The 21,341-nt window shown below is 31.5% G+C and overlaps 3 protein-coding genes across 3 annotated transcripts; 2 read left to right on the forward strand and 1 right to left on the reverse strand.

Annotated features, from left to right (window-relative positions):
* On the forward strand, nucleotides 1-11,451 carry LOC114752383 (uncharacterized). Its single transcript, XM_028941136.1, has 2 exons — nucleotides 1-11; nucleotides 10,641-11,451. Exon 2 carries the CDS (start codon nucleotides 10,691-10,693, stop codon nucleotides 11,327-11,329), a length of 639 nt encoding a protein of 212 aa, XP_028796969.1. The 5' UTR covers nucleotides 1-11; nucleotides 10,641-10,690; the 3' UTR covers nucleotides 11,330-11,451.
* Nucleotides 11,452-14,376: 2,925 nt separating this feature from the next.
* Nucleotides 14,377-15,057, forward strand: LOC114752384 (agamous-like MADS-box protein AGL29). The gene has a single exon (XM_028941137.1). It carries the CDS (start codon nucleotides 14,377-14,379, stop codon nucleotides 15,055-15,057), a length of 681 nt encoding a protein of 226 aa, XP_028796970.1.
* A 2,638-nt stretch (nucleotides 15,058-17,695) lies between these two features.
* On the reverse strand, nucleotides 17,696-20,501 carry LOC114752388 (phytoene synthase 2, chloroplastic). Its single transcript, XM_028941141.1, has 5 exons — nucleotides 19,987-20,501; nucleotides 19,529-19,579; nucleotides 19,242-19,414; nucleotides 18,778-19,013; nucleotides 17,696-18,255 (listed from the first exon to the last, which is right to left on the reverse strand). Exons 1-5 carry the CDS (start codon nucleotides 20,345-20,347, stop codon nucleotides 17,883-17,885), a joined length of 1,194 nt encoding a protein of 397 aa, XP_028796974.1. The 5' UTR covers nucleotides 20,348-20,501; the 3' UTR covers nucleotides 17,696-17,882.
* Nucleotides 20,502-21,341: the final 840 nt, after the last annotated feature.

Genomic DNA, 21,341 nt, shown 5'->3' on the forward strand with positions numbered 1-21,341 from the left:
GGATTTCAAGGGTGTTTGGGAATTAGGAGAAATGCTTTTTAAAAATATTTTTTCACAAATCGAAATAAATTTTTCTACATATCTACTTCGTATACTGTAAAATCACTTATAAAACCATGGTTTAGTTTTCATCTAAACACCCCTTTCATATGGTAGAATTGACTATTAAAATTTAATTATTTGAGTAATAGAATAAATAATAAACTTTAAATTTTTATAATTAAATTAAATTGGATAATAAATTAATTCTTTCACTGCACTATTCTATTATACTAATATATTCACAGTATAATTTGTATAAAAAATATATTTGCATTATAATATAATGGGTATGTGAATTATGATTTAAAAAAATGTTAAAACAAGTCAAGTAGCATGAGAAGCATGAGAAGAATCACAGCAATCTTATGAAATCATAAATCAAGGGATAAAACCTTTTTTATTAAATATCTTGCATTATCATGCCAATACCTGTCAAATTATTTTATTAATTTAAAGGTAAACGTTGGTTTTTTAATAGTATGGAATAAAATTGTTATGATTTTTAATTTTTGAGATAATATTAATTTAAAAAATTTTAGATACCCAATATTTCTAAGTAAAAACTTTCAGGGTAAATGTATACCTTAATTTTTTTTCCCTTAACAAATAGAGTCAATTTTATTAATTACGGAAGAACCAGTGCAACCTAATACACGGAATGTTGGCCGAAGAGGAAAATAAAAAAAAAAAAGCACACGGAAACATAGAACTTAAGCAAATCAGAAATACAACAAATACACTTATGTATATGAATAATGTCAATTGTATATGCAGAAAATTTTCATCTGGAAATATTTAATAAAAAAAATTAAATGTGACTTGTGAAAATTAGTTAATATATAAAAAAATTTCCTGCCTGCTGACAAAAAAAAATTTATAAAAAGCCAAGTTATATACATTGACTTATTAATTAATTTTTTAGCTCCGTGATTTGGGATTTCATGGCAGAATTTGACTATTAAAATTTAATTATTTGAGTAATAGAATAAATAATAAACTTTAATTTTTTATAATTAAATTAAATTGGATAATAAATTAATTCTTTCACCGCACTATTCTATTATGCTAATATATTCACAGTATGATTTGTATAAAAAATATATATTTACATTATAATAGGTATGTGAATTATGATTAAAAAATGTTAAAACAAGTCAAGTAGCATCAGAACCATGAGAAGAATCACAGCAATCTTATGAAATCATAAATCAAAAGATAAAACCTTTTTATTAAATATCCAGCATTATCGTGCCAATACCTGTCATTGCAATATTTTTAAAGACGGCTGGGAAAAAAAAATTTAAAGGTTCTCAGCAAATAATGGTTTAATTATTATTTATATTTTCAGCAAGATTCCGTTTTATGCTTTATTTCTTCTTCTTTTTTTGTTTCTTTTAACATATTCATAAATATGTCCCTTCATGTGACCATCCCTTCGTAGTCCATGGATGTTTTTCTAATTTCCTAGACACCGACATCTCGACAAGAATACAAATATGTACGACGTGCGATAATCAAAAATATTATTAATGCAACATAACGCCATACACACACTTTTTTTTTCATTTTATTAAGATGGATATATTATTTTATCTTTTATTTATTATTTTATAGAAAATAATAATATATATAATAAATAGATATGAGGTTGGAATTTTAAGGAGAAATTAATGAGACTTTAGATTTTTTTTAACTCCAATAAAACATATTATAAGTGTTTTATAAATAGTACATTAATTTGTGAATAGTAAGAAAATTATTTATTTATAATAAATAAGTATTGTCTTTCCTAAAATATCATTGTTAATCATGCTTATCATAGAACATTTAACATATTCAATTACCATGAGGGCTACTTGAGAAAGAATAGATAAAAATAAGAAATAAAATAAATTGAAGTATTATACTAGTATTTAGAATCAAATTAAATTTCTAATTAACTCCTATATTAAGTATTAATGTTGAATTAGAGAAGGATATATATATCTTCTTTCTGATTCTTATTATAAGATATTTTTAACCATCTCACTGAAAATAATGGTTTATAATTTATTTCTTTCTTTTTACGTTTTTTTTTTTAAATTTCGTTGCTTCGTGTGTAATTCCTTCACAGTCCATAATGGTTTTCTACTTTCGTAGCCACTGACATTTCGACAAGAATACAAATATGTACGACGTGCGATAATCACCTTCAATATCAGAAATTGTTAATGCAATCTAATGCCGTATACACACGCTGTCTCTCTCTCTTTTTTCTTTTTCTTTTTTTTAAATTAAGATAGATCTTTATTTGGTATTGTGTAGATTATTATTTTCTTTGAAAATAATAATATATAATAAATAGATATAAAGTTCAAAAACTATTGAATTTTAAGGAAAAATCAATGAGACTTTAGATTTATTTTAATTCCAATAAAACATATTATAAGTGATTTATAAATAGTATGTTAATTTGTGAATATTAAAAAAACTAGCTAAATTAGTTATTTGTAATAAATAGGTATTATTTTTACTGAAATATTATCATTAATCATGTGTATTGAAATCACTTTATCATGAAACATTTAACACATTCAGTGATTACTTTTGAAAATAATAGATAAAAATAAGAAAGAAAATAGATTGAAGTATTATATGAATATTCAGGATCAAATTGAATTTTTAATTAGCTTTTATATTAGTATCGGAGAAAGATATTTAACTAGCTTATTTATCATATTTATCAATTTTTTCTAAATTATTTTTATGGATACTCCCTTAACCTAGAAAAGGAAGAAAGGATATTAAGGAAGATGAGTACGATGGTTTAGAAAAAATATGTCATATTTCTTATAATTAACTAACTTACCTAACTTCCTTAATATAATCAAATTAGTTAAATAAGTCATATATTAAGGATCGGAGGAGTACATATATAAATACAGCTTCTTTTTTATTCTTATCATAAGATATTTTTAACCATCTCACTGAAAATAATGGTTTATGATTTATTTCTTTCTTTTCTGATTTTTTTTTTTTTAAATTACGTTCCTTCATGTATAATTCCTTCATGCATGGTTCATAATGGTTTTCTAATTTCGTAGCCACCCACGCCTCGACAAAAATAGATAAATGACCGTACGGTTATTAACCTCTTTTTTTTTTAAAAAAAAAAAAAGCAACGTACGATCATAATCATTAACCTCAACAACAAAAATTATTAATGATACTGCAACCCAACGCTACACTGATATTGTGTGCGTGTGTGTGTTGTTTTTCGTTTTCTGTTTCAGATTTAAATTATAGAATATAAATGAACGGTGAAGAGGGTCCTACATAAAATGATAAAATATACAAGTATGCTTTTACCCTTTTAATTTTATATAAGTTCTGATGTGATTTTTTAACTTTAAAAAAATATATTTTTAGTAAAAGAATTAAACTGAAATATTATATAAAGTTAAATGACTAAACATATATTTTTAGCTAAATATATAAGACCAAATTTCAACTGATGATCATGATCAACACGCTTGACCCATAGAATGCCACAAGAGAGAGTTTCAGATATAATTTTCCCTTTTGTAGAATTTAGATATCGTTTGTTTTTTTTAACGATATCAAAGTTTTCTCTTCTTGGTTATCATATTTAAGCTTTGAATCTTCTGTAGGAAATATATTAACTACGTGAGTTATGATAAAAAGAAAGGTTAAGACAGGACCAACGCTACAACATGGGAATTTTTTTTTTTTCAAAGTTTAATGTCTTCCCAAAAGTTTTAAAACATAACAACTAGTAATGTTGTTCCATCTAGTGGCTATTAAATTATTAATATTGACCGTTAATATTTTTAACAGTAAGGAATGATATTGCTTAATTTTAACACTTCTGAAGTAATTTTAAATCCAAATAAACATCTTAAACAATATTGTTACAACTAAGTGAAGATTTGACCAATTTATAAATTAATCCTAATATAGTAAAGCTTAAAATTTTGAAATTTTAATGGTTTATGGTTTGGCACCTAGTGGAAAATGAAGGATTAATGACATCGTGAGATGGAATGGAAAAAATTATGTTTGACGGTATGAATGTATGATTATATTTGGGATTAATATGATTTTTTTGTTCTTTAAGTTTGTCTCCATTTTAGTTATGATTTTTCTAATTTCAAATTATAGGTTTGATTGTATAAAATTCATTAAAAAAAAAAGGAAACGGAGAAGAGAAAAGAAAATACCCCTCCCAACTTAAAGAAGAGAAAAACTATATTTAGTGAATAAAATTATATTTTTTGGCCAAAAAAATTATATTCAATTCGTAATTTAATTGTTAAAATTTAAGATATATTATGTCTTGGTATATCCATATAACTTATGGAATTTTTAGTAAATACTTAACGTCAATATTTTATTGAATGTCAACAATGTAACTTGATCATTGTTGAATTATTTTATAAATGTGAGTATTTGAGAGAGATCAATATTAATTTAAAAAAAAAAAGATAAAAATAGTACAATTACATAGTTCACCTGATTAAATAAAAATAGTATATATTAAAGCTTTTATAATGGTATCAGTGAGGCCATATTGTGCAATTTATTGTGTTCACCATATTTCATTTATTACCTCCTTATGTATGCCCGGCCAATATGTAGATGAGGGGTATGGCCGATGGCCTGCTCTTTTAAATACGGGTATATATATGTTTATATTTATAAATGTTTTATGTATAATATTAATTAAATTTAGACCAAATCATGTTATTTCTATTTTATACATTTATGTAGAACTAAGTATTACCAAATAAAATTTGAACATTGTCGAATGGTTGGATCAAAACTAATATGCAAGTCCTAGTGAAAAAAAAAAAAACTAATAGGGAAGTGAGACTAATTAAACTTGTAATACTCCTCCAGTCCTTAATATAGGACCTAATTGCTGAGTTGGTTTTGATCCTAAATATAAAAATCATTTATTATATTTATTAATTTTCTCTAAATTACCCTTATGAATATTCTCTCAACTATAATCAAGTAGAAGATGGAGAGGAGATATTAAGAAAGATGATTATGGTCTTTTACGAAAAACGTGTCACATTTTTTATAATTAACTAACTTACCTAACTTTCTTAATTTAATCAAATTAGTTAAATGAGTCTTATATTAAAAACCAGAGGAGTATTTAGTTATCTATGATTTTTGTTGGGCAAAAAAAAGTTATCTATGGTTTTTAATAATAAAATCGGTAACCATATATATATGTGTGTGTGACATCAAATTTGGAAAGTAAATTACGAGTACATAATTATGATGAAGGAATAATAATGGAACTTAATTTTGATAATTAATGCTACTGGGGAGGACCATACCATATGATGAAGATTTGAGTATGGAATAGGTGTCCTCGACCAAAAAAAAAAAAAAAAGAGTATGGAATATTGTCCTCCTTTAGCGGCGCTCGTGTGTCGTATTATTCATTGGGTTTCGGCGTCATGTTTTGTTTTATATTCCATCCTGTCTTCCCGCTGCTGTTTTATATTAAATAGGAGTATTATTTGTTTTGTGGGGCCAAAGGAAAATAATTAGACACAAATTATGATTTTAAAAGTAATTTTATGATATATAAAATAATTATATAAGAAGAGTTTTGTCTTACCTACTTGAAAATACTTTTTAAAAGTGATTTTGCTATAATACAAACACCCCATGGTTTTCAAATTTATTGTTATCTGGTTGAGGGTTAATATAATATTTCAGTTCAATTTGTTTGTCATCTTTTCTAAAATATTTATATTTCAGTTCAATTTGTTTGTCATCTTTTCTAAAATATTTATATTGATGGGAAGCAATTCTCATAAAAAAATAATTTAAATTATTCAATATATATAATTGAAGGTGATAATTGAAAAAGATCAAAACATATTTATAAAAAATAATTAATTTTGTTGATATTTTTAAATTAGTTATTAGTTATTTAATGCTCATAGCTAACATATGTTTGTCTCCATCCCGCTTATTGCTGATGAATCAGGTCCCCAAAAAGAAAGGAAAAATTACTGTAGAGTCCCACAGAAAATATTTTACTACTAAAAGGTCCCATAAAATGACAAAACAAACAAGATCCAAAAAACCGGATCGGACACTAAACCGGTTAAGATAGAGCTAGTAATACGGGCGAGCCCGCCGGTTACGGGCTGGCCCATGGCAAGCCTGAAGACCTGCGATTCAGTCTTTTTAGGACCGCCTTCTGGCGGGTTGGGATTTTTCCAACCCAGCCCGCTAGGCTAACCCGCCAAATTTTTTTATTTTTTTAAATAAAATTTACTCAAATTCCTAAATATCTAAAATAAAACATGCAAATATAGAAATTATAAAAAATAAAACATAGAATACAAAGTTTAAACTTTCAAATATCTCAAAATATTAAATATGATTACATAATCCATCCATCCAAAATGATTTAATAAACAACCAAATTAAAACATAAATCCAAATTAACAACGGTACAACACTACAAAGTCACAAACATAATGTGTCAAGTGCTTAATCATGACTCATGATTGCTACACGGTGCGTTCCATTCAAAAGGAAAATTAAAAAAAAAAAAAACGGGCTGACTCACCAACCCTGCAGGTAAGCCCGCTACGGTTACGGGTTTGGCAGTTACAAGCTCAAAAGATCCATTTTAAAACGATTCCAATTTTTATCAATCCAACCCACCACTTCTTAGCAGGTTGGCGGGTTGAGCCCACGAGCTCAACCCATATTACTGGCTCTAGGTCAAGGTACTGATTCAAGGGTTAATGGGTCAGATCGGGGTCAGACTGGGATCAAACCGATAATAATTAAAATAACAAAATTTAATTAAAATGTATAAAATATTCATATTTAAATTTGAAAAAATAAGATTTAATTTTATTTAAAATATACAAACTATATTGTTCATGCATATAAATGATTTTTTTCTTTTCATTTCCGATGTGACCCTCTTTCTTTCTTTTTTTAAAATTCTCTCTCCTCCTTTTTAGTTTGAGTGTTTAACATGCCAGATATAGTAGAGGGCAGGGGCTAATAACTGACAACCTTTTTTTAGCCTTGCATTCATTCTTGAACTTCGAATAGTGTCTTTGTCTTCACTGTTCTTCTTCTTCTTTTTTCTTTTTTAATTGTATCTTGTGCAGGTGACCATTACTTCTTCGTTCTTCATCACATGGTCTTACTTCTTCAACTTCAAGCAGCTTCCATGGTTTCTCTCTTCACAGATTTGGTCAGCTCTTACAAAGGAGGACGATGGCAACGAAGTAAAATGACGATGACCATCTTTTTCCCTTCTCCTTGCCTTCATTTTCTTACTCCTTCATATCTGACCTTTGACCTCTAACCTCCGTCCTTCTCTTCTCCTTCTCCTTCCTCCTCTTCTTCTCTTCTAGATAAAAATACAATAGCCCAGTGCAAACCGCCAAACCATCGGGTTACTCTGGTTTTTACCAGTTCACTTCGGTTTAAGCCAGGTTATATCGGGCTGGTTTTCTCCCGGTTTAAGAGGTAAACTAGACAAGACAATTGGCTGGTTCACCGGTTTTGGGTCTGAACCGGCCGGTCCAGTCCGGTTTTTTATACATTGAAAACAAATCTAAAATCCCTAGGGACCTAAGTGTGAATAATCTGAAACAATCAATTACGAATTTGCCCTTAATAACTAAAGAAAAAAAAATTCACCCATCTGTTTGAATCCCACCCTTCTCCTTCAGCCCTCATCTCCTACTCCGTTGGCCCTAATCTCCTATTCCATCGGCATCCTGCAACATGACCTCTCCACTGTTCTGACCAAGAGTCGCAATCGCTTTGGTCCTCTCATGACAATCAAGGTCTTCCTCAAGAAGCTGTTCTCAAGGCCATTTCAGGTTTTTTATTTTATTGTTTTTGCTTGCAATTATTTAATTCATCATATAGCAATTGATGCTTTGTTTCTGATAAAAATGGTAGGTTTTTACTGTCATAACCCCGATAATGCGATAGTTAAATGTTTTGTTAATGGGTACATTGAAGGTTGATAACGTAACTGTATGACTTGTCATTAACAAGTGATTGTGACAGGTTGATATAAAGGATGACAACCTCAAGTGGGAAGCATTTGTTTTGTTACCTCCATATAGAGGAACAATTTATTAATGGTGTAGAAGATGAAATGCAATATGTTGGAGATGGTGTAGAACAAGAATGATAAAGGCTTGGGAGAAGTTAACAGAAAAAAAAGAAAAGAAAAAACAATATGGTGAAAGGGCTAAAGAAATTAGAGTCCCACAGAAAATAAAGAATCATATTGTTCCCTTCCACACATGATATGCTTCGGGATACTATATGGAAGTTTGCAAGCACTTAACAAAAAGTGAAGATAAGATGAAAAGGCTGAAAAGAATTGGTTTTAATAAATTGTCAATTAATGCTTGCTGATTACTTATCATTCACTACTGTCAATGTTGTTAATGCCTACTGATTACTTATCATTCACTTCTATTAAGGTTATTAATACCTGCTGATTAATTGTCTTTCACCACTGTCAAGATTGTTAATGCCTGCTGATTACTAGTCATTCACTACTGTCAAGGTTGTTAATGCTTGCTGATTACTTATCATTCACTACTCTCAAGATTTTTAATGCCTGCTAATTACTTGTCATTCACTACTGTCAAACTTGTTCTTTTTTCTATTTCTTTTTTGCAGAGAGATTATTTCTACCAAGTTCTTCGTAAAGTGAAGCCAGCACTATTTGACAAAAAAGGACAAAATTGATAAGGAAGTCATATGGGCAAAAGTACATGTGCAATCTAACACGTGAGTTGTTGTTGTTGTGCACAACAACTAATTGTATTTGAACTTTTGGGAGATAATGTTCATTGACTAAAGTACTTGTATTTGTATTTGGACAAAATATAATGATAGTTGAATGTTAATTTATGTCAATGTGTATCGATATTGTTTACTAGTTATGAAGTTTTTTTAATGGCATTCATGTGTTTTGATAACTACGAAATTCTTCATTTCAAACCCGGATCATGTCCATAAATGAAGACTTAATAAAATTGGATAAACAAATGTTAATCATGATGACATGATAGGTATATACCATAGTCCTCTATGCCAGATCCATTTATAACTTCAACAGCGGCTTTTGATAACCCAAGGAGAAGTGGTTAACAACCTCGACAGTGCCCTTGACAACTTACTCTGTGGGATATCACAACTTTTAAAAAAATTGTATTATCAGCACATATAATAACCTTAACAATATAATAGGAAGCATTTTGAAGTCATTAACAGCTTTAAGTGAATCCAATAGGATTACAGTAGATTTTTATTACAGAGATTTATTTACAACCTCAATGGCGACTGTTGACAACCCGAGGAGATGTGGTTAACAACCTCAACAGTGTCGTGACAACTAACTCTATGAGATACCACAGCTTCTACAAAAATTAAATTATAACTAAATCATATCATATTACAACTTGCACACTAAAATCATGTATTAAGAAATCATTGAATAATGTAAGTGGGAGAAATTGTCACTTTATATCAATAACTTAATTCAGACTGCCAATAACAACCTCCACGACGTCTAATAACAAGTTCATGACAACCTATTGACAAGTGTAACAAAATAGAGATATGATATTATATCAAATTATAACTAGATGTCATTTATCACTTTATATATATGTACAATGTAACTACACCAAATTTATATTTTATCTACAAGGTCCACAAATGTACACTCATCAAAGGTTATTATAAATTTCATAACCATTCCATTACTTTCTTTTCCCCAAATTGGTGCTACCATTGTTCTAAATTCTTCATATGATATGCCTTCTTTTATCATTCTTGTTCTCACACCACCTCCAACATATTACATTTCACTTTCTACACCATTAATAAATTGTCTCCTATATGGAGGTAACAGAATAAATGTTTTATACTTGAAGTTGTCATCCTTTATATCAATCTGTCACAATCACTTGTTAATGACAAGTCATACAGTTACATTAACAACCTTCGATATACCCATTAACAAGACATTTAATTATCGCATTAAAGGGGTTATGACAATAACAACCTGCTATTTTCATCCATTTTCATCAGAAACAGAACATTAATTGCTATCTGATGAATTAAATAATTGCAAGCAAAAACAATAAAATAAAAAACCCGAAATGGCCTTGAGAGCAACTTTTTGAGGAAGACCTTGATTGTCATGAGTGAACCAAGACGACTGTGACTCTTGGTGAGAATAGTGGAGAGGTCATGTCACATGATGTCGATGGAGTAGGAGATGAGGGCCGAAGAAGGAGGGTGGGATTCAAACATATTCATGAATTTTTGTTATTTAGTCATTAAGGACAAATTCATAATTGATCGTTTCAGATTATTCACACTTACGTCACTAAGACTTCAGAGTTGTTTTGTTATTTTATGGGACCTTTTAGCAGTAAAATGTTTTCTGTGTAACTCTACAATTCTCCCAAACAAAAAAATCCTGATGATGAAGGAATGGAGAATATCCTCCACACAATTCCTTGCAATCCAACGGTATTCTGAAAATTTCTAATTTTGAGAATTCTGAATCTTCTTCTGAACGGGACAGATTCGTCGCTGCAAATTTGAGATGGCGAAGTCGCAGAAGAAATTTGAGGGAGCTCCGATGATCATAGCAATGAAAGGCCATCCAGGCACAGGCAAAAGCACTCTGGCACATTCCATAGCCTCTTCCCTTCGTGTTCCTCTCATCGACAAAGACGATGTTCGCGACTCCACCGTGCCGCTCCAACACCTCCCCACACCCACTCCCACCTCCCTCCTCAACGACCTCTCCTACCACGTCATCTGGCAGATCGCCTCCACTCAGCTCCGCCTCGGCCTCACCGTCGTCCTCGACTCCCCACTCTCGCGCCGCGCCCACCTCGATAGCCTCATCCACATCGCTGACTCTGCCGGCGCGCGGCTCGTTGTCGTGGAGTGCAAGCCGAGCGACCAAGCCGAGTGGCGTCGCAGGCTGGAACGGCGCTCCGGAAGCTCCCATAAGCCGGCCACGTGGCGGGATTTAGAGAGGCTTCTGGAAGGGTACGGTGGGTGCACAGAGTACGAGGTGGGTACGGTGCCCAAGATGGTGGTGGATACCACCGCGCCGGTTGTGTTGGAAGAGATTTGTTCTGGTGTTCTGGAGTTCATAGCGTCTCATGGTGGGCCCTCAACGGGTTATCACCAATCCTCCAAAGAGATTTGGACACGTGTGAGAGACCCTTGATACGGGTTCCACCCTTTATTTTGCCTTTTGTTATTTTTTGGCCAGAACCCCGAAATTTTTACTTTGAGCTTTTGCTCCACAACCACAAATTAATGTGTATATAAAAATGCTTATGACAAATATAAAAAAAAAAACTTATCCCTATTAATTTGGGGTTCATTTCTCATTAAGAAAGTCAATGAAAAATTATTATGCAGGTGCTTATAGTTTTTAAAATGTTTCAATGGTATTTACACATATTCGCATTTGGTAAAAGCCAACATTTGCTGGGTAAAAACTTTGTAATGATGCTAGTACATGGGATTATTCATCTTTAAATGACATGACTAAGCAACCACAATAGCAATGATTCTATATGTTTGATGATAGCAACTAATTCATAACAAATCAAGGACTAGTAACAAAATATAAGTCTCGTTGAATACGAAACATTAAAAATAAAAAATAGGAATTGAAATTATAATCGAATCGGCAGAATGTGCCTAGGCCTTGAATCATTCTCAACCAAACCCTTGGGTTTCAGGGCGTGTTACGTATAAGGTTAGTTCGTTTCTCCAGGCTTAAAGCCCAAACCATTGGATATAAACCCATATCTTCTGATCCATGTCCATCACCTTATTGATCTTCTTTTCAGGAGAAGGCCTAGAGAGTAACCCCCTGGTGGGACCTACTTCCCCTATGCAAATGAACACTCTAACGTTGGCTCTCAAAAGTCTAATGCAAGAGCTACAACATTTTCTTGATTATAACGGCAGATAATAACGACCTTAGATTATAAGACGAATCAAACTTACAACATCCCACTTATAAGAAAACTTTTACATTACTGAGTTACAACGTCATCGAAGTCTAGCAACAACGTTAGATGAAGAAGGTTTTTCGCATTTCAAAGTTTTGATGACACGTTTGATTTGGAAGGGCAAGCTTGACTAGTAATTATAAGTCTGAATACACCAAGAGTTCCATTGAAAAATAAGTCAAATGCAATGAACATGTAGGAGGTGACGTGGTGTGCAAAGCTCTCTTCTCAATAGCACAAACGGCTATATCAACTTGCCAAAACGATGAAAACATGTCTGCATTACCTTATTTTACATAGTATTTTTAAATTGTAAACTAAAAAAATTATGCAATATAAAAAGTGGCAAGAATTGGATCATTTTGATCAAATCTAGATAGTCTAGATGTCGTCAACAACGATTGTTGACGAAGAGTTTGAACCAGAAAAATATCACATGATTGTCCTCTTGAAATACAGATAACCTAGACTGAATTTTAGTTCAACCTAACTAATTAAATCAGACATTTAATATATTGAATTCATCTTTAACTCATATTTATGTCTCATTTTTTTCACCAACTATATTTATGTTTCATTTATTATTTCTTATGTGATAAAAAAATTAAAATGAAATGCTCATGTGATAAAAATAGTCAAATTTTTAATAAAAAAGTAAATATCTATCACTTTTTTTTTTATGTAATACCTATTTGAGATTTGAGTATTATGATATCCATTTTAAAAGTGTTTTTCATTTATATGGACTCAAACTTCAAGACCTTACACTTATCAAGTCTTTTTCTTCATGAGAAATTTTTGTGAAAATGCTCTTTAAAACCTATCTATATAGTATCTCCGGTCTTTAGTATAAGAGCTAGTTTACTTTTATTTTGATCCTAAATATAAGGTCCAAATTCATCTTGTCTGTCATTTTTATCCATTTTTTTAAAATATAATTCTTGTAATAATTATAATTCTAACTAATATACTTGATTACCAAGAATAATTGAGGAAATATAACACATATTTATTACAAATAACTAACTTAACTAGTTTTTTTAGTATACTCAAATTAGTCAACTAGATCTTATATCGAGCATCAGAGGTAGTGTGTGAGAAATTTTGAGAGAATTTCTTTCTATCTTGACCTCATGATGATAAATTTATTGCCTTTTTAGTGATTAATAGCGTCATATTCTGTTTTATTTTATAATTACAATATTCTCTTATGCATACAAGAATATCATACTATTTTTTAATCATCATTAATTAGTCATAGGGAGCCAAATTTTGTCAATGATACGTACGTAGTCTAACATTTTAATTAAGCGACTACACTATATTTATTACTACTATTATAAATGAAGGGAGCAACATGATAAATTATAAGTTATATACTATCTCCGTCCTTTATTATAAGATCTAATTTTTTGAATAGGTTTGTCTTTTTTTGTAAAATCTATTTTGAGTTTGTCTGAACACTTAATACACTAAATCCTATTTTACCTCTAATTTAATGCATTTAATACATTTCATTTCTTCATTTATCTTACTGTTACTCTCTCATATTTACCCATTTATATATAGGAGTATATTCGGAAAAAAAATTACATTTGGTACATATTAATTGTTTTTAATTAATTTTAACTGTTTTCTTAAACCGTGTAATTTAGTTAAAAGGATTTTATAATAAGAAACGGAGTAGTACTTCTCTGGTCCTATTTATAGGGCAGAAAGAGAAGATTTTTTGTTGTCTTATTTATAAGTCACTTCATTAAATTTTTATCATGAATGTACTATATTGTCTTTTATTTATTATAGTATAGATAGTTATTTTTTTTAAAGATGTATATATCAAATAGGGGTAAAGTTAGAAAGTTGATATATTTTAATGAATAGTTAATGCATTTTAAGGTTTTTCTTAATCTATGTAAAACATATTGAAAGTGTTTTATAAATAGGAGTAGAAAATAGGAGTAGAAGAGTATATGTACACACATACACACAAGCTCACTTGTGACAATATCATTACAATTTTATTACATTTTGAAATTATTGTTTCAAACGCATAAATATGGGTGAAAAACACGAAAACTGGACCAATAAAACAACGACATGAGCACATTTCAAAGTCAGAATCAAAATCTGCATATACTGCTCTATAAATTCATCAGGCCCCTCTTCTTCTTCTTCAATACCATCGATCAACTCAAATTCATTCTCTCTTTCACTTGAAGAATTTCTTCTGCTTCAAGAATCAACAATGATGGCGAGACGACCGAGACAGAAGAACAGGAAGCTGATCGCCGACCCCAGAACCAAGCATACCACCTTCTCCAAGCGCCGGTGTTCCATCTTCCAGAAAGCCAGCGAGCTCTGTACTTTGTGCGCCGTCGAGATGGCTCTCGTCATCTTCTCTCCCGGGGGCAAACCCTACTCGTTCGGCCATCCTTCTACTGATGCAGTAATCGACAGACTCATCACCGGTTCTGCAGATCCCATTCTCCATAATTCTTCTGAAGAAGAAAAGGCCCAGCGAGAAGCGATCATGGCGGAGCTGGACAAGGAGTACAGCGATCTGAATGCGCAGTTGAAGGAAGAGAAGGAACGAGGCAAGGAGCTGAACCAGGAGATGAAGAATCTTCCAGATATCGAGAAGATGAGCAGAGATGAGCTGATGAAGTTGAAGGAATCACTTGAAGCTCTGAGAGTGAAAATACGCAGTCGTAAAGAGGAGCTTTTGGCTGGGAAGGGTACTGGGGATGATGATGATCTGAGATTAACGTTGGGTGGTGTATTTTCTGGAGGAGAAGCTTCTTCTTCAAGCTCTGCAAAAACTGATCATCATCATCAGGCCGGAGAAGAAGATTTTTCTGCAAATGCCGACGATGGAGATGATGGTGATCTTAGTCTGAATCTATCAGCTTTTGTTCCCGGTGATGCATAAGGCATTGAAAATACATCAAAGGAGTCTTGTATTTAGCATTTGAATAAATAAAATAAAATAAAATAATAAATCTTGATTATATAATTCTGCTATCTGATGTGATATATATAAGATACAAATAATCGAATTATTATTACATAGATAAAAATTAAAGTTTATTAAAATGGTCAAAGGCACGTGAAAAATATATCCCAAAAAATATACTTTTATTTATAGAGAGAAAGAGTGAGAAAAATATATATGAGAGAATATATGGAAAAAAGAAATAAGAGAAGGTCTATAAAAAAAAAGAGAAGATAAAATATAATCTTTAACCGACATATAGTAATTAATGCAGATCCATGTACCCCTCTTAAGTTACTCGTAGAAAGAGGTTTTGGTCCCAGTAAGTCACTGAAGTCATTTTTAGTATGTTTGATGTTTATTTTCTAATTTCAATTTTATTTAATTGTGATTGGAAAGAGAGAAAAAATGGAGAGATATGAAAATTATTGGTAAACGGAGAGAGAGAAAAAACTTTAATAAGGATAAAATTAATTTTTTTTCAATTTAATACATTTCTTGACATGTGAGAATATGTTACAAATGATTTATATTAAGGAGTAAGGTGGTAACTAGTAATGGTAAAAATGAAAAAAAAAAAGAATTAAATTTTCAGATATATACAGAGTATAACTTATAAAAATTTAAAAAAAAACTTATAAAAAAACCAACCCTACCCAAAAAATGGTAAGATCGAGAGGGAGTATTTGCTAATATAAAATAATTAGTTTGTAGGCTGAAATAATTACGTTTTTGCACTTTTACTTAAGAAATCAAATTTATTGATCTTGGATTCTCTTGACTGACGTTTCCATGTTGATTTTGTTAAAAACTAAATAAATAAATAAATAAAAAACGTTTCCATGTTGATTGAAGAAAGTCTCCACATCGACTTGCTTCCAGTTTCCAAGTTAAAACAATCTAAGGTGCGTCTTGCATTTATGAACCAGACTCACTAGGCTGGTATTTTTTTAAGATAACAAAGCAAGGTCATGTTAAATATTAATGAAAAAAAGACACACAAAAATAATTAGGAATACAAATGAAGAAAGTACATTAAATTTTCAGATGAACACAATTGCTAGTATTTATAGAATACGATGTAACAATTATTCTTTTTTCCCATTTTATCCTCCCTTTTATTTTACATTATTTTAAATCTTAATTATCTTTAACAACTGTATTATTAAAAATATATACGTAATAATTATACATTAAAATTCGAAAGAGGATTTATATTTAATAAACCAATGGCTTCCCCTTCAAATCTCATAATCCTCTCTCTACATATCCAAAATTTGAATGAAAGGTGAAAAGTGCTTATAAATACTTTTATGTAAGTCTAGACAAAATTTCTTCAGTATATATATTTCATATTACTTTCGGTCTTAATTATAAGAACCAGTTGATTAATTTGAGAAAATTAAAAAAAGAAGTTAAGTTAGTTATTTGTCATAAATGGATGTTTTCTTTCCTAAAATACCCTTGCTAATTAAGTATATTGGTTATAACTACTATTGTTAGAAGGATTATCTTAGAAAAAAATACACAAATATTAGAGACAAAATGGATTGGGGTATTATATTTAGGACCAAAATAAAAGTCAAACGAGGTCTTATATTAAGGACCGGAGGTAGTATTTCATAAATTATGATTAAAAAACTATTTTTAAAAGTACTCAATCGAAGCTCTAAGTACATGAATGTAATTCTCACCAAAAAAGTAAAACTGCCCCTCCTCAGTGGTTTTTTTTTTTTGGGGGGACAACCTTCTTCAGTTTTTGAAACAAGAAAAAGACTTGCGTGAGCAAGCGGGCTTTCAGTTTACATCTGAGGGTCCATATAGTAGCCCAAGGATTTTGACAACGTAACATGAACTTCATCCAACGTACGGAGAGTCCCATGTGATTTAGACCATAAATTCCAAGGAAGAAACACTGAGTCCAAATATATATAGTCCTCCGGTCTTTTAATATAGAATCTAATTATTGAGTTAGTTTTGATTCTAAATATAAGACCTATTTCTCATATTTATTAGTTTTCTCTAAATTACCCCACTATAATCAAATAGAAGAGAGAGATGGGGTATTAAGAAAGATGATTATGGTGTTTTAGGAAAAATGTATCACATTTTTTATAATTAACTAACTTACCTAACTTCTTTAATCTAATCAAATTATTTATAATTAACTAACTTACCTAAATTTTTTAATCTAATCAAATTAGTTAAATGAGTCTTATGTTAAGGATCGAAGGAGTATATATATATAACCTTATAAATTGCACTTCCTAAAAAAAATTATTATTAAAAAATGGCAGATAAACAATTTTAAATTTAGACCACTCATATCAAATAATGGGATACTTGCACTAAAGTGTAGGGCCATGATCACTTTTTTGCGTTGTGAAAATCATCAACTTGCACACCACTGATTACAATATTACTGTTCCTACCCAGTCTAAAAGGAATACAGTGAGTTGCAGGATTAGCTAGCAACATGAACTGCAGGATTTCAAGCTTATTGCCTCCTTATTTAACCCACCAGGGCCTTTAAAGGAAAAACACACACACACACACACACACACACACACACAGAGGAGGCTTAATTATATATTCAGCTGTTTTCTCTTGAACACCGTGTAGAATATATCAAGTAATTAATTTACAAAAATGATTACTTTTCTAAAATCTAGTGAATAGAATCTACAAGAAGCTCAAAAGAAGATTGTTATTGTCGCTTCTGCATGAGGGAAAAAACATAAAATAATGAATAATATAATCACTTATCTCTTAAACACTTGAGTTAGCTTTTGTTGCGGTCCGAGAAGAGCTTTGCCATAGGCTGCAGGAAGTGATAAGAGCTTCTTAGCTTTGCCAACATAAGCCCTTTTTGTGAAGTTATTATAATCATTGGCTTCAATTTCGTCTAATATCTGTTTGTATATTAACAATGACGCCCACACTGGCCATCTGCTTGCTGATTCCAGCTCTGTTACTCCTTTCTCTGCTTCCTCAAAAAACATCCTTGCCCTCTTTATCTGTCCCTTCATGAAATTCCGCCACTTGTCGGTCACTCGGCCCTCCCAAATGTCTTCATCCGATAGGCCTGCTTGCGCCAGCTCATCTTGTGGCAGATATATTCTCCCTCTTCTAGCACTATATATAAGATTGATTGATGAGAATACCAATAGAAGTGAGTTAATTTCATTCATGTGTGTATAATTAAGTCTTTGGATTGAAGTTCCATGTTTACTCTGAAAATATTTCTGAGAGTTATAGACATCAAAAGAAAATTGAGACGCAATCTAGCATATGAACTTTCAAAAGTCAATGTTAAGTAAAAGTAGTTTACCAACCTCCATTAATGTTAAAGGTTGACTATAAAAAGGTGACAAAACACCAATGTTAAGAGATTATTGCACAATAGCTGTAGTGTAATGATATATAAGCTCTCCTTATAAGTGAAAAGTCACGAGTTTGATTCTGCTTGTAATTTCAGGTCATTAGTGCCTACTCTTTTAATTAAAAAAGAAAAGAAAAACGGAGATTATACGCTGCATTGCATCATAATTTTCTTTGGGATGCTTATATAACTCCTTTAGGAATACTTTTAAGGCAAAAATATACTTAATCCTATAAATAATCTTTATAATTTTGAAATGAAATTAAGAAGCTTACTCTTCTCCAACGTCTCTGAGGATGTTGGTGAGCTGATTTGCAATGCCAAGGGCCAAAGCAGCATTGTAAACAGTCTCAGCCGAAGCCTTTGATTCTGGAGATATCCCCATTACTGGCACACTCATAAGCCCCACTGTGCCAGCCACGTAGTAGCAGTACAGATACAACTCGTCAAAGTTGCTGTATCTTGACTTTCTCAAATCCAGCCTCATCCCCTCTATCATGTCTTTGAATGGCTATCATATTGATTCAAACACAAACATATTAAGTGTGAGCAAGTACTTCAAGCACAATAAATCTCTAAGCTAGCTTCAAGGGATTTTAACAGTAAGTCACACTACCACAAAATATGTTATTTTCATCTGTTCTAAAGGTTTTTTTTCGTCTGTTTAGGAGGAGAAGTTGACAAAGTATACTACAGTATACATACATATATACACAAACATGTATACGTATATATGCACCTGAATATCAACTGGGAATCTGGAGACAGTATCAGAGAGGGCAGCATCGTACATGTCATAAGGACGACCTGCAAAAACGTCACTCAGCCTTTGCTCCCACCTGTCTAAGGCTTTTGGAGTTATATGTGGAGCGTTTGGCCCATCCACTAGTTCATCTGTTCTTCTGCACCACACTGCAATAATTTGTGGCCAAACATAATTTATATATTAATTGGTATTCTTATCATCAGCCATATGGATGGACCACTCATTTATTGCTTAAGTTGTTTGAGAGCAACCACACATACCGTAAATTGCCCATATTGCCTTTCTTCGCTCTGGCGTCATCAATTGTGTTCCTGCAATTTGCATTTGAAAGGGACAAATCAGCTCACGCACAAATAATAAATGTCCTAAATACTGTTTACTTTAATTATTATCTTATTTGATTCTTCAGTCAACTTGCCAATTAAATAAAACTAGCTAGTTTTCTCTCTAGTGATTCTACCTGCATACTTGCATGCTGGAATTCTTAATGATTTACTTTGATCTTGTACAACGATAGGAGATCATAAAACATTGAGTGGGAGAGAAAATTTATAGACAGAGGGGGAAACTTCCATTATCCTCTTTGGATAATAAAGAAGCTCTTCGAATTCCAAGCTTAATTATGGAATAAACTAATAAACCGACTGTATAAATATTATTCATGAGTGAGAGATATAAAGAAACAAGAGAAGCAGTAATGGTATGTGTATAAAAGTACCGAGGTAAAAGGTCTTGGCATACTCAGCACAAACTTCACTACAGCGATCATAAGCAGAATTCAACAGATCTCCATTGGCGAGATCAGTTTCAGTGTAATCGTCTTTGTAAAAATGATCTAGGGTTTTCTTCTGCTGTTTCACCAGAGCTGCTTGCTTCAGGACCACCTCGTACACCCTCTCCTCGGACGATGATGATCTGGAAGGATCTGCAAATACACTCGAAAACGCAGAAACCACAGTTCTCTGCGTAAATCTCCCACTCCCACTTCTACCTACTGATGATGATGATAATCCTCCCAACAGAGAGTTAATGGCGTTCTCTTTGGGCCCACATGTCACCCAAAGAAGAACACTAGACATCTCTCAAGATGAATGAAGCTTGGCAACTGGGTTCTTCTTCTTCTTCTTCTTCTTTCTCTCTTTGTTTCTGCTTTTTTTTCTGGGATGAAGATGGAAGAAGACTGAGAAGGAAAAAGAGGGAGAAGATGGGTGATGGGTGTGTTTTGCTGGGGAAAAAAGAGAAGATATATGAGTGGTGTTGAAAAGTGGACGTACGTAACGGTCTCAAGCTAGTTGCACATGTGTATTAGAGAAGATAGGGAGAGAATTGTGATTGGAAGGCTTTATATGAAAGCAATCTCTGTGAGGAATATGCTTAGGGCTACCTTAGCTACACACTTGTAAATGTATGGACAGTGAGCTCACAGTAATCCAGAGCATGATCAACTTTTTGTTGTTATCTCTCTCTCTCTCTGATTTGATTTTTGGCAGATTATCAGGATCTTTTTTTTTTTGTTTTTGCCTTTTCTTTTCTTTTTTTTGATGATGATGTTATTAATGGCTACAATTTTGTGTGATGCAGTCCCTACTCTAATATTTGTTGTTTTGCTTTGTACAGAGTTGCAGCTGAATGAGGGATTTGTCTTCTTCACATTCTTGTAATGGTGTTCACTTTTGCACCCCATACATGGGGTCCTATTGTTGAAAGCAACAACTTTGGTTCTTCTTCTATAAAGAAAGGTATTAGTTATATTTTTAATACTATCTTCATGTTTTTTGTGCTTTTCAAAATGTAATCTGGAAAAAAATTATTTTCAAACAAATTTAATAACTTAGTGACTCTTCAATTCTAGTGAGGTAGTTGAAGATGTCTTGTAATAAGAATTGGAGAGAATATTATATTCTCTCCGTCTCTTTTTATAAGCAACAACTACCATCTCCTTTTGTTTATAAATATAAGTAACATTTACAAGTTGTCTTAAATTATTGTAGCAAATTTTCTATTTTTTCCCATTAATTATTTATTTTAATACTCAATATATTTATTATCTCATTTTCCAAACCATCATCTCTT

The sequence above is a fragment of the Neltuma alba genome, unplaced genomic scaffold (genome assembly GCF_004799145.2).
Source record: "Neltuma alba isolate B1F8T4 unplaced genomic scaffold, ASM479914v2 tig00007360_pilon, whole genome shotgun sequence".
NCBI classification, from domain to species: domain Eukaryota; kingdom Viridiplantae; phylum Streptophyta; class Magnoliopsida; order Fabales; family Fabaceae; genus Neltuma; species Neltuma alba.

Bases quoted from the DNA above. Each gene is read 5' to 3' on its own strand.
- LOC114752383 (XM_028941136.1), top strand. From the start codon at position 10,691: ATGGCGAAGTCGCAGAAGAAATTTGAGGGAGCTCCGATGATCATAGCA.
- LOC114752384 (XM_028941137.1), top strand. From the start codon at position 14,377: ATGGCGAGACGACCGAGACAGAAGAACAGGAAGCTGATCGCCGACCCC.
- LOC114752388 (XM_028941141.1), bottom strand. From the start codon at position 20,347: ATGTCTAGTGTTCTTCTTTGGGTGACATGTGGGCCCAAAGAGAACGCC. The intron at 19,415-19,528 runs GTATGTGTGGTT...AAATTATTGCAG, and splicing joins GGCAATATGGGCAATTTACG to TGTGGTGCAGAAGAACAGAT. The intron at 18,256-18,777 runs GTAAGCTTCTTA...TCTTATATATAG, and splicing joins CTCAGAGACGTTGGAGAAGA to TGCTAGAAGAGGGAGAATAT.